The sequence below is a fragment of the Chlorocebus sabaeus genome, chromosome 22 (assembly GCF_047675955.1).
Source record: "Chlorocebus sabaeus isolate Y175 chromosome 22, mChlSab1.0.hap1, whole genome shotgun sequence".
Taxonomy (NCBI): domain Eukaryota; kingdom Metazoa; phylum Chordata; class Mammalia; order Primates; family Cercopithecidae; genus Chlorocebus; species Chlorocebus sabaeus.
In genome coordinates, this window is record NC_132925.1 from 86,086,241 (window position 1) to 86,100,441 (window position 14,201).

The window sequence follows — 14,201 nt, forward strand, 5'->3', positions numbered from 1 at the left end:
CCTCAGGGTGTTAAGCCTGTGCTTTTTTGCACATGATCTGGCTCCAGGTTTTAGCTTTATAGAATGAGGCTCGTGCACTTCACAATGTTTGCCTCATGCAGAAGCCAAATAGGGAAAGTGAACATTAAAAAAAATTACCTAACATCTGTTGCTGAAGTCTAGGGAGAGGGCATTAAATCCCTTATGAAACACCTGTTTGGCCACATGAAAACTGATGTGCTTAACAGAACTCACATCAGTCTGCACATCTTACATTGGCAATTAGAGTAATGAACGAGCCTGGGCCGTGGCTGCAATTGTTGATCTAATTAAGTTGGATAAACTAATTTCAACAGGAAGGCAGAGGGTAATTCATCCAGAGCAACTATACCACTAAACTTACTGAAAACCCCATAGATGAAGAAGACACTGGCTGCCTGGTGTGGTGGCCTGTGCCTGGCCTGGGTCAGCACCTGAGACAGAGCCCCATCTGGGCTTGTTTCCCTCTGGGTTGGAACAGAGGTGCATGCAGCAGGGGAGAAGGTGCCCATCAAGGTGACAGGAGGGCGGACAGGTCCAGGGCTCCCATCAGGAAACCTCACTCTTCCGTGACCCCAGCAACCATCATCTGCTTAGCCATCTGCTTCACCAACCCTCCCTTCAGGCCTCAGTCTGCTGTTCCAGAGAATGGCTCTAGTAAAGGCTGTCTTCTCCACTTAAGAGGGACAATTTTCCTTTAAAAAATTTAAAACCCTTTAATTTCTTGGGAGTAGGTGTTCATCAGATTCACATTTGCTCAAATCAGAAGTATCACTTGGAATGACAGTTGAGGCCTGGAGGGAAAGGCTGGAGTTGAACACAGTCCACTGGAGATTCCAAATCTCGAAGTCAGAAGGTGGGGCAAAAGAGACAAGCTTCAGCTCTGAGAGCCAGTCTTGCTCCCAGTGAACCCTTCTCAATCCAAGTCCCTTTTCAGAGCCAAGCATTTCTTAGATCTTAACATACACAAAAGAAAAATCAGAACATGCAAGCTGTTCCCAAAAATACCCACATGAAAATAAAGACTGCTTGGGATTTTGCCTATATGGTCTTTATCAACAATGAAGAAACTGGCTTCCACTGAAGGACTTCAATTTAGATAAATTTTTTAAAATTTTGTATCAAAGTCATCAAGGGGTGTCATCTGGTGCCCAGGAGTTTTCTTTTTAGCTTCAGTTTTCCTTCTTTTAGAAGGCTGAAATGGGCCAGGTGCAGTGGCTCATGCCTGTAATCCCAACACTTTGGGAGGCCAAGGCAGGCAGATCACCTGAGGTTGGGAGTTCAAGACCAGTCTGGCCAACATGGTGAAACCCGTCTCTATTAAAAATACAAAAATTAGCTGGACGTGGTAGCAAGTACCTGTAATCCCAGCTACTTGGGAGCTGGAACCCCAGAGGCAGGGGTTGCAGTGAGCTGAGATCATGCCATTGTACTGCAGCCTGGGCGACAGAGCAAAACTCCATCTCAAAAAAATTAAACAAAATAAAAATAAAAGGCTGAAATGCATATTCATGTCTCAAGTTATAGACCAATGCAAGGCTGTTTTTCTAGCTGCTGAAAACACTTCTGGAAAGTTGGTATACTGGTTTTAACTCCCCAGAGCATGCAATAAGAAAAAGGCAAGCCCTCGGCTGGTTATTGAGAAACTTCCTAGGTGCCCTGGATGAAGGACATTGTCAGCTTGACCATGAGTACTTCTTGTGAAGGTCTGACAGCCAGCACCTCTGTAGGAGTGTGCACTGAGAAAAGAGCTCAGTGCTAAAGCAAGACACCAGAAATTATCTGGATAGCTGTCTCCTGAAACCAATACTTTTTATTTCCTACATTTAAAAACAACTTCTTTCAATTGAAGGGAAAAAAATTTCCTCCAAGTTGAAGAGAAAAATCAAATCATGTAAGTTTAATTCTGCATCTTGAGAAGCCCAGAGAGGTTCCATGACCTACTCCAGGTCACACAACCAGCCTAAACAAGCACTCTTTCCCTGCCCTACACCCTGCTGCCTCTGTGAGCAATAAACACTTACATGTGGGTCAAACAACAGCTCAGTTATATTTATGGAACTCAGTTTATCAAAGAGCTCTACCATAGGTTTCTTTCCGCCAGAACTTAATGATCCCACTTCCCACACATCCAAATAGTCCTGTTATAAGTGTGCCTTTCTACATATTGGACCCACCCGTAATTCCCTTCTCAAGACCCTGCCAGACATTTTCCAGATGCTAGGGAGAAGCAAGGCATAAATGAGCTTGAGAAAGCTGACTGAATATAAACTTGACTCGATGCAAAACAATGCCCTGCAAAGACTTTTTCCACCATATGTAAACACCTAAAGGATTCAGAAATGTGCTTTTAGTCAATATTTAAAATCTAATCTCTTTTTATCTCTCAAGATATTCCCTTTATGCCCTAGTTGTGGATAAAAATAGATATTCAAACATGGCACATCTACACTAATGAGGCAATATGCCTGGTACACTTGAAGGATGATGTCCATCACTTGTGTTATATTGAGTTCCTGCTCGGTGCCAGGCACCGTGCTGGGCAGGGATGTTCTGCTACGTATCACAGTGGTGTGGCTTCCAGCTGACTGTGGCCCATGAAATATTAGGAAGGCTTGGTTCCTTGGCCCCTGCCTGTCTCTATGATGAGATAATAAATACAATCAACAGGTAATTAAAAACAATCCTGATGTGTTTCAGAGAGTAAGATCTTAGAGAACAGTCGGGAAGACATTACTTAGCTGCCCCCTAGTGTTCTGGAAGGATTCATAAACTGCTGACAGGTGGAAGAATGCCAAGGAAAGAGTGCTGGGTTCTAGTCTAAGCCAGTGGGTTCCCATAGCATGACCCGCAGGCCAAATCCAGCCTGCTGTCTGCTTTTATATGGCCTTAAGCTAAAAGTGATTTTTACAGTTTGAAATGGTTGGAGGAAAAAATCAAAAACAAAATATTTCATGACACAGAGAAGTCACACAAAATTCAATTTCAGGGTCCATAAATGAAGTCTGATTAGAATAAAGCCACATCCATTTGCTGATGTATTGCCCATGGCTGCTTCCTAGCTATAGTGGCAGGGCTGAATAGTTGCCAAGGTGACCATGGAGCCTGCACGACCAAATACATTTTCTATTTGGCCCCTTATAAAAAGATTTGCAGACCTCTGTTCTAGATCAAGGACCACAACCATTTGCTGTAGAACCCAGGGAATGTTCCATGGTCTCTACTCCACTGTCTCCATCTTCAAGATCCCAGATCTTCCATAAAGGGATATAGACTGGGATAAAGTTTATAAACGACTTGAGATCTTCCACCAGAATAAAGATGCTGTGTAATTCATGGAGAATGCAATTATACTGTCAAATTATTAACCATGTGATTGTCATATTAATAATAAAAATAGTAATTATATCATCCTAGATGATATTTAAACCTTCTCAGGAAAGCAAGTGGAAACTTTTGTTTCCAGGAGCCTGAAGTTCCCTCTCCTTTAATCATCTACTCCCAGGTTTTACACTTGCTTGGCAACAGGAAAATTGTGAGAATCGATGTGCGGGAATATAACAAAGTATAAAATTGTTCATTAGTCAAGGTATGTTGGATCCACAGTTGACAATTTACCATGTCAATAGAGAGAAAAACAAAGCTGAGAGGAGTCACAGATTTTGATTTTTTTAAAATCAAAATGTTGTCTTCTGTACTGTCTGGGGAGGGGAAATATCAGACTTTGGGCTATTGTGATGATGCTTTTTCTATTTATGAGAAACTTCAAGGGAAGACTGGAATTGAGATCTCAACTAATCTGACCAGAAGTTGCAATTTAGGAAATAATAGCAAAAATGAATGCTTCACCTAACCCGAGGGCCCTCTTGCATACGGGAGCCATGTCCCTGGCTCAGCCAATACCATCCCCCTCCTCCTTCCTCTTCATGAAAAGACATTGTTTTACGAATATAAATAACAGATGTGCATACCCTCCTCCCCCACATACACACAGACACAGACACACACACACACATACACACTCTCTCTCTCTCTCTCTCTCTCACACTCCTATGACAATCAGAAAAAGAAAGGGAAGTAGGAAAAACAAGATATAACATGTTGGTGATGCTTAAACCTCATCAAACTAGACTCATTTCAGGGACTAAAGGTAAAAATATACCTTCTTTGCCTAATATTAAATATATGGGGACATCTACAATCCTGTGAGCTGGCGAAGGGAAGCAAAAACCTATTTATAACCATTATCTGTTACAGTCTCTGAAGTTATGGAGGAACAGCAAATCCTAAAAAGTATCTAAAATTTAGAAACTATCAGAAGCTACTTCTCAATTTACAGGCCTTCTGTCTAAAAGCTGCTGACTTCAGAAGTACTTTATTACTAATTTCCTTTTAACAACTCATGACTAGAATCCTGGTTACTTCCCTTTGGACTTGGATTTAGGCTCAAAATCTACATGTTAGCTGTCTTTACCAGCAACTCTTATACCGTGGAAAACAATTTTGAAACTTCTGTGAGCTTTATTTACATCCTAACAAACAAACTCAGCCCTGGGAAATGGCTGTTAAAATACTATAGCACTTATTTTTATGTAGCAAATCTTTCTGGCTCTATCGGGAACAAGAGGCATCAGACCCTCGCCTTGAAAGAGCGTCCAGCTGTTCTCATGGCAGGCTGGATGGGTCCACCAGCCCTGGAAGTCTACATGCCATTCCTACCCTTTCTGCCAGAGCTCTGGAGCTTCAAATAGAAAAGAAGACAGCTAAGGGTTTGTGCTGGCCCAATTTATGGTAATACTAAAGACAAGAACAGGAAATATTATCAAGGGAGACACTCACATTGGGTTTAAGGTTATACTGAGTTACGGAAAGCACTAAAGGGATCCGATTTACATTCCCTTTCTTCCCTTTAGGATCTAGTAGAACAACCTGCCTTGATGTATAAACGATTAAGTTTAGCCTGTGGCAGTCCAGGAGCCTCCTTACCTGGAAAGTGACCCTTTGGCTCTCTTAAGAGTTGAATCAGGATAGCCCTGGCTTCCTGGAGTTCCTCCAAAGGGGACCACTGGGCACCCTTGGCACCAGGTCTTCAGGCAGCACTGGGGAGTGGAAGACTAAAGCCAGAAGCCAACATCGTCAGCAGCCTCCTGCAACTGAAACTGAGGCCCTCGAGGAGCAGGATGATGAAGGCTGCTGGTAAAGACAGCATCTGCTTCCCTTCCCAAATAACTGACTTCAGGGTTTCTCTTCCAGCCACCTCTCCAGTGGCTCTAGCTCTTAAAACTCACTTATCCAAGGAAAGAACCCTCCACAAACTCTCTCCCCAGCGTACTTACCCAGTAGAGCACATCTGTCCAGCCCTCCATGGTGATGCACTGAAACACAGTGAGCATAGCAAAGGCAAAGTTATCAAAGTTGGTGATGCCTCCATTCGGGCCGACCCAGCCACTCCTACATTCCGTGCCATTGGCAGTACACTGGCGTCCATTCCCTGAGAACGCACATGGAGCTGGGTCCTCTTCAGCTACGATATCTGCAAACACAGCAAACAGGCTGCACCACTCAGGACAGAAACATCAGGAAATCCAAGCCAGGGAAGGTGAGCATCCTTGCCAGAGCCTGGGACACCCAACCACCCCCTCTGCGATGCCTCAGGATTCTGTTCGTCCTTCAAGGTTGCCTTCAGATGCTCCCTCCTTAGTGGAATCTGCCATTTCCTCTTGTCAGAATCCATGGCTCTTTTCCTCTGCACCTGCGCTTACAGCACCCTCCTCAGGCTTAGACAGCACAATGCTGTTGGTTTGCCTCATGTTTTTACTTTGGAGGTTTCTCATCTTGTTTGCCAGGACACATTACACAGGAAATCGGGGTGGAAAGGGAGACTGAATTCTCATCTATTCTGAACACAGTTCATACTGAGAACTGGCTCGGTAAATGTGCTGGTATATTGGGCATTTTTTTTCCTATTTTGTTTTAGATTTTCCCCAAACTATGAAAGTTGCTTTGGGGAAAACCAAAAATTTTTAAAATTAAGTTAGCTATAATTCCCATTACTCACCTGAGTCAGCAAAAAAACATGTTTTGTGCATTTTTCCAATAAAAAGTTCCAATCCTATAATAGCATAGATTATGATTACAAATAATACCAAAAGGGCTATGTGAAGGAGGGGAACCATGGCTTTTATAATGGAGTTCAGGACAACTTGTAAACCTAGGAAAGACAAAAAAAAAAAATAAGTTTGTGAGCCAGGAAGGTACTCCAATGACTCATATATATAATTCCTACTCATGCCTCCTTTATTTAGAACACATAGTAATACAATTCAAAGAGGTATTTCAAAGCTTTTCATTAATATTAAGCCTGGATATGAGACAGACTGAAAAGGAACCTTCAAGATCATCTAGTCCAACTCCCTCACTAGACAGAGGGAAAAACTAAGGCCTAGGGAGGGGACTGTCCACTGTCGAAGTTCATCATTCATTTATGCATTTCTTCATCCATCTGACAAAATCTCTTAAACATCTACCATGTGGAAATCATAACGTTTGGTGCTTTGGAGCAATATGAAGATGGTTTATGTAAAATGTCTTCCCTCAAAAAATTATATTCTAAGAGACACAGAATTAAACACAAATAACTCTACCCTGGGGTAGCACACAGATGCTATATGAATATCCAACAGTTAAAATTAATAGGTGTTGGGAGCTGAGAAGGCCAAAGGGATTGTGACCAACTCAGCATTCCACTGGAGGCTATAGGATCAAACAGCAAACTGTTTATCATGAATGCCACCATGAACGCAGGATGCAGGCAAACTCACAACTGCACCTACAACCAGGTTTGCTGAGGGCAATCACTCCCTGGTGCTGTGCTCATTGAGGTTATCTACTGGGATATCTAGAGCCTATTGTCAGAAGAATGCAGTCTTGTAAGCCTGCTGTAAGTCAAGCAGCTTACCGACAACCGACAACCACTCCCCGCTCTCCCTATCTCCTTTACCCAATAAAATGCGAAAGGCTTTAAAGCTCAGGGCTCTTGTTCACTAGAAGCAAGGAGCCCCGTGACCCTTTCTTCCAAATATATGCTTTTGTCTTTGTCTTTGTCTTTATTCCCACGTTCATCATCCTTTGTTCAGATCCCCAAGGTCCATGCAGGTAACAAATAGGGATGAACAAGGTGAAGAAAGGGCCCTGAGGCAGCTTCCCTCTGGGCACAGCCCAAAGGCCAGGTGGGGTGGATTTCCACAGGTGGGCATGGGAGAGAGGCGACTTCAGGGAAGAAGAACAGAGTACCAAAAGCACAGAGGAGAGTAGCACAGCATGGGCTTGATTGGTGGTTATACAGTGGAAAAGAAAATCAGGAAAGAGAAGTAGATTGCAGCCAGGGTTGTGGGTTTCGAATCCGGGTTATGGAGCCAGACTAGACCATTGGTAAAAGGCAGTGGCTTTAGAAAGACCAACAGGACACCAGCAGGCCAGACACACAGAGAGGTAGTTCAAGAGTGCTGGAGTAGCAAGGGTGAAGATCAGGATGAGACCAGAACTCAGCAACTGAGTCAGAATGAGAGGAAGGTACCTATGGAGCACACCAGTTATTTGAGCCAGGGTCTTGAGGCAAAATCGCAGTGCCCCCAACAAAACTACGCATTTCAAAGGGAGATTCTCCAGGAATGAGGGAGGTGGGAGGGGCAGGGGGAGGGTTGAGAGTGATTTGAGCCCTGTTAAGTTTGATGTTGGTATTACATAACATTAAGGTAGACGTGTCCTGAAGCTGAAATGTGGTCTTGAGAGACAGGCACTTGAGAAATGATGATTTCTGGCCTTATGAGGTGGCTCACGCCTGCAATCCCAGCAATTTGGGAGGCCAAGGTGGGTGGATCACTTGAGGTCAGGAGTTCGAGACAAGCCTGGCCAACGTGATGAAACCCCATCTCTACCAAAAATACAAAAATTAGTTGGGTGTGGTGGTGTGCGCCTGTAATCCCAGCTACTCGGGAGGTTGAGGTCGGAGAATCACTTGAACCTGGGAGGCGGAGGTTGCAACTCCAGTCTAGGGGACAGAGCAAGACTTCGTCTCCAAAAAAAAAAAAAAAAAAAAAAAAGGAGAAAAAAAAAGAGAGAGAGAGGAAAAAAACCCGATTATTTCCTACCTTTAAAACTTTTGCTGCCATGGAGGTCTTAGCAAGGTAGGGTCTTGCTGAGTCTGAAATCCTCAGACTCAGAGACATTACTTTCAATGGCAAAAACCACAATTACTTTCACACCAACCTAATACAAGCTACCCCTGGAGTTATACTCAGTGCCACAGTGTGGGTAAGGCTACCCATCAAGCGAGAGAAAAAGAGGTCATGAAAAGAAGGATGGGGGCAGCACTCAGGATTAGGATTGGGTCTGCGGGACCAAGAGAATGAGGGAGAACGGGCAGGAACCCAGAACCTGCCCTGGAGACCAGGCCTCCTGACCCTGCATTGGTGTCCCCCATCTTCTCCATGGCCCCGTGACCTCAGCACGACTATGCTGCTCCCTCTTTTCCTTCTTACCTTCTCCTTCCCTGTCCTTCCCTGTTGTCTCTATACCTTCAAACGTTCCCTCTTCTGCTATCATCTCACTTTCCCAATACATATTCAGGAAAAAAAGAATGCAAGAAGCTGAGATGCTTACATCAGAAACCAGAATACAGCAAGCAAAGAGAAGACTTAGCAATAATGACAAACCTTTACCGTGATAAGCAGCACAGGAGGAGGCAGAGGACAGGATGGTGAGGGAAAAGCAGTAAGAGGATTTCAGACTCAGCGCGACCCTGACTTGCTACAACCTCTATTACAACTAAAACCCTGGGTGCTACACCTTTGGATATGGAAATGTCCACATGGTTTTTTCAAAAATGATCGATTAGGATGATTTTCAATATGTTTTTCCTCCTACAGGGAACACATGGAAGGAAAAAGACAACACCCGTTCCAATCCCCATGGCCAGGTTTCTATTGTTGTTTTGGTTTTCTTGAGACACCAGTAGGCCATGCAAAATCAACCCCCAGCAGTTAGCTCTTCTAAATTCCATGGCAGTAAGCTTTGCGAATATTTTTTACATTTAGAGTAAGTACTGTATTTCAGATTGGTCACATTTTAGGAGATGATAAAGTTGTATCCGACTGTGAACATGTATACTTTATTGCATCCAGCTCCTTTGTACATACTCAACATGTATGGTAGATCTCAGTGGATCTCAAGGGACTCTAGTGAAGGAGGCAGGAGTGGGAAGAACACCGGGTCAGGAATGTGGAGATCGTGAGTCTGGTTCTGTCTGGCTACTCACTAGCTGTGAGAACTTACACAAGTCACGACCTCCAACAGACCTCAGTTTCCTTGTCTAAAAGATGCAGGTAGACCAGAGGATCTTTAGGATTCTTTTCCACTTTGATAGTCTTGAACTTTGATAAATGTTTCCCTGTCCAACACAGAAGGACAGGGAAAGAGAAGGGAAGAAGTTAAACAGCAAGCAGCAAAGTGGTGCTGAGGTTACCGGGCCGTGGAGAGAATGGGGGACGTCAACACAGGGGTCAGGAGGCCTGGTCTCCAGGGCAGGCTCTGGGTTCCCGCCCATTCTCCTTCAGTCTCTTAATGTGGGTGGTTAAGAACTCCACAAATGCCTGATTCACCACCTTGTGGAATAAATTTATGTTTCACTGAATGAATATATATTTCCATACACACATGCACACAAAATTATGTCTTACAGAACAGTCTGGATTCTCTTTCGCAGGGACTAAACAATTCCAAGATAAGTGTAAACAGTCAAACATTCCTAGACATTTTTAACAACTTCGGGTACTAGAGAAGTAATCAGCAGGCCACGGCTGCCAACCAGCATTAGAAACAGCACATCCGACAACCTCTGATCCCTTCCTTCAAAAGCCTGTTTGAGTTTGATGAGAGACTGGGATGTTCCCTACCTAGATGGTTAAAAATATAAGCTCAAAAGTCCTCATACAAGACTCAGACTCACACTTTTCCCCGCTGACCTGCGGGAGAGTTAAATACAAATCTCCCTATCAAATTTCAAACAGTGATGTCTGTTGGCGAAAGGAAGAAATACAGTTTAAAACGAATTCTCAGGAATATCTAGGAGCACTGCACTAGTTGATTAGTAAAAATCTCATTAGCCAAGGAAGCAAACACAACGCTATGTGAGTTCTTGGATTTTTCACTGGCTAGAGGCTCGCACGCACACACGCGCACAGCCGTGGCCCACAAAGTCTGCATGCAACACATACCATAGACAGGCTGTCCTGTTATTTGCTCTTTGGGGGAAAAAGCTGTCGTGGTTACTTTGAAATTAGATTAAGCTGTAACAACTAAATCTGGAAGAACATGTTTGCTCACTGAACTTCTCATTTAATCGTGTTACACTTAACAGAGTCAGTCATTTCCAAGGTATTTCTGTTTTTCTCAATTGATTCCACACAGTTCTGTGGTTTTGACTTGTGCTGATCTTTTTCAATGAAAATAAATGAACCATCTGGAAAAACAAGTACACATAAAACACTACTTCCTACATTTTAAAATGTTAAATTTGGAAATTTTTTTTTTCCAGAGGATTTTTGGTGCATTCTAAGTGCCAACAAATAAAAACTTCATGAAGAACTTCTGGAGAGGCAAAAAATGTGATCTGTGTTCTTCTGATGGCTTTATGAGTTGTGAAAAACAGGCACACCCTGCAATCCTGTATTCCTGCTCAGAGGCACCAGCCCTCAGAAAGGTGTTAGGACTTCTACCCATGGAAGTGCCCAACACAGGAGTACTGTCAGGGGCAGAGCCCAGTGAGGCAACCCCAAACACCTTATGGAAGGATAAGAGGCTGCAGCTGTTGGCCAGGGCACAGACAGGGCATCTGTTCCAACTCAGGTATGATTTAACCTGGCCTGGAGGCCTGGAGCCAGAAGCACACTGGGGCCTGGCACTGAGTGGTATGGTAGGGCCTAGTGGCTAAAACTCTCTCTCTCACTGAGAGCCTCTGTGCTCCAGACATCCGTTAGGGGCTCTCCCTCCATTATCTCATTCTGTTCTCACAACAGCCTTCAAGGCACGTGCTCCTGTGCCCTGTATCCAGGTGAGACAGCTGAAGCACTCATCCCTTCCCCCAGAGCTGGCTAGCACAGTTCCTGAGAGTAGAGGAGCTAATCAGAGTTTCCAGGAGTCCATCCCTCTGGTGCTCCCCACTTGGGGAAAAAAAAAAAAAGGCAGGCAGCTGAGTCCTCCAACACCCTCATCCACAAACACACTACTTTCAGAGGGGCAAGCCTGGGAGTGGAGGAGTGGGTGGCAGCATGTTGCCAGAGAGGAAAAATAGACCGGAATTAAAGGCCTGAACCCAAGGTCTCACCCCAATGCCTTGTCTTTCTGCAAGAGAAGATTCTCTCGTCCACAAAATCACAATGACAATAACCGCCACCTGTCCCCCTCTCAGGGCTGTCAGAGGGATCCAACGTGACAGTGCAAGACAGAGTGTCCTGTCAACTGTGAAGGAGGCCACAGTCGTCCGCTGACCCCTGGCTGGCACAGAGCAACTCACCTCGAAGCACCAGTCAATGATTCTGAGACCCACCTGGAAGGAAAAACCAGCACCCTCCTGACTCTAGGAAACAATAAGTGCTTACTGGGCACTCCTGACACTAGTCGAAGTGGTCGCAACACTCGAAAGGCACGGAGGGCTTTGACATCAAAGCCTCCAGATTTGCCGCTAGAGTGGTTCCCGCCTTCTGTTTCTTTGGTTAATTGTTCCAAAATTACACTAAACAATCTGAAAGAAGAGAAAGAGAAAGAAATGTTAGAGTCTGTCACCCCAGGGAAGCGAAACAGGATGATAACCGTAGTTATTTCTGAACAAGGGCTAATTCTGAATGGCTGCTGCTTAAATCAAAGGAAGACAAAGACGAGAACTGGGCTGTGGAATTGGAATACAGATGACTCCAACTCCAGAATGACTGGGACAGGGATTAACCTCATCTGTTTTTATCGCAATGGAGCAGCAGAGAGCAAGTCTGTTCCCAAAGAAGAGGGGACTCCCTGGGAACCCAATGATGACAAATGAAACTGCTGCAAACTGAAATGACCACAGTCGTATTGGTGGCTACCATTCATGAGCACTGCACATACATTGTCGCATTAATTCTCACAAAATGTTACACAGTAGGAATTAAGAACACCATGTTACACATGAGAAAACAAACTCGATAGGAATAAGTAGCTTGTCCAAGGTCACATAACCAGCAGCAACACATGTAAAGGCAGGCCTGTGGACCCCTCTAGAACGTAGGTTCTGTAACAGCAGGGAGTTTTAGTCTGCTCTGCTCATTTGTGTATGTGGTCTATTCTAGTCTGGAGCCTATTACAGTATCTGACACAAAGGAAGTACTCCAAAAATATCTGATGAATCAATCAATGCACGACTTCAAAGTCTCACATCTTAATAGGTCATACGTAGTCAATGTAGTCACTAACACACACACCCCGACCTTCACCTTCATAGGGATATTTGGATGATGTAAATCACAGATACTAAGGAGCTGTGCAAAGGCTAAAGGCAGTTATCTAAGGTAAGGTATTAATATCATCATTCTCTCTTTTGAAATGTGAATAATATTGTACCTGGCAGCCACAATAAATTTTGTCCTAGTCTTAGAAGGTTCGGATAAAGCTCTTTTCAGGCAATCTGCTCATTTAACAGTTACTTTTGCTCTTTTAAATAAATATTCTTTGGAATTATTGCTCGTTTTTCAGAGTAAGTATAAAATTTGCCCATTTCAAACAGCATCAACTCTGGCCAATCAGATTGTGGGAATGACTGGCCCAGCAACAAAGAAAAGGTCTCCAGAGTTTAATGAGCAGACAAAGCAGAAACTGCCCCCACTGGCATGTCTCTGGACTGCCAAGACACTAAGTCCATAAAACAGGGTGGTCTGATTGCAGCCCTGACTGGGTATAGTTGTGTAGTTCCGAGGCATTGACAGATCAGTCCTTTGTTTTAGTAACAGTATATCAATTAGCAACAAACCCGGTCTCCACCTCTACAAAGCTTCAGACGGTGAGCTCTCCCTAGTTATGACTGAGGAAACAGATCAGATTTATGACAGGCTTCTCTCTCTTCAGCATAGTTTTTAAAAAATTACTGTAAATCCCTGCAGCAAGGCTAAAGTGAAAAGTCTCTCCTCCAAAACAAATTCATAGCTTCAGAAAAAACAAAGAAAAAGAAAGAAAGAAAACCTCAAACTCTTCTGCAATGTGCAAGCCACAGGAATTTTCATCCCAAAGGGTTAGCAAAGTAATTTATGCAGGTAGTGACTGAAGACTGCTTTCAAGTATCCGTGTTTTGCAACATCTACTTCACGGTCCCTTTATTCCTTGTTCTTCAGCAATGTCCTTGAAAACACATGAAAAATGTCTCTCTCTTATTACCAAAGAGCCCAAGTCAGAGAGAGAAGCAGGCTGTGTTCCCAGGCAGTGCAGGGCTGCAAGGGGCCGGGGCTGGTTTCCATTCCTAAGAGTTATGAGATATTAGGGAAGTCCCTCTCCTCCTCTGGGCCTCAGTTCTCCTCTCTGTAAAATGACAAAACTGGACTTAACGACTCAGAGAATGACGTTTCCACTCTACTATTCCGTGATTCTGTTCCTCACCACCACGCCTCTCAAAAAAAGTACCATGGGCCTGAAGAGATAAGGACAGGATGAGAAAGGAGTAACTGACTCTAGATTGTTACTAAAAGTTTACCCCAAGGTGGGAGAAAAAAGACAAGAAGCTGTCTGAACTGACTAAAGTCAGAAGCACCAGAATGAGGAGTCATGTTCTTAAAAAAGCTTAAGCAACAGAGCCTGAATGCTTGAAATATCTCTTTACTGAAAATTTAGAGGCATGGGACAAAAGCTGGCTTAGATCAAACTTTTCTCTAAAGGAATAACTTCAGCTCTGGCAGACACACTGAGTCCTCTTGTGGTCATATTAACAGTTAACATTTTAGAAATATCAATTACTTTCTTAACGTCTTGGTTATTGGGAATCTTGACAAAAGCAATAGGTCACTGTTGACTTGGAATGGAAAATCCATTGGATTGAGATACAGACTGCAGTTGGAAACTTTAGTGAGTAGGAATTTGATTCAAATGAAGACATCATAATTCTTCTTTTT

At 43.8% G+C, this 14,201-nt stretch overlaps 1 protein-coding gene across 16 annotated transcripts in view; it reads right to left on the bottom strand.

Annotated features, from left to right (window-relative positions):
• Positions 1-14,201, bottom strand: part of CACNA1D (calcium voltage-gated channel subunit alpha1 D) — a 479,329-nt gene that overhangs the window by 145,264 nt on the left and 319,864 nt on the right. For all 16 annotated transcript variants that reach the window (XM_073010048.1, XM_073010039.1, XM_073010043.1 and 13 more), the window contains 3 exons: positions 11,676-11,818; positions 6,077-6,229; positions 5,355-5,551 (listed from right to left, as the gene is read on the bottom strand). In XM_073010048.1, the coding sequence (XP_072866149.1) occupies positions 5,355-5,551; positions 6,077-6,229; positions 11,676-11,818 (493 nt within the window). The remainder of the gene's footprint in view (positions 1-5,354; positions 5,552-6,076; positions 6,230-11,675; positions 11,819-14,201) is intronic.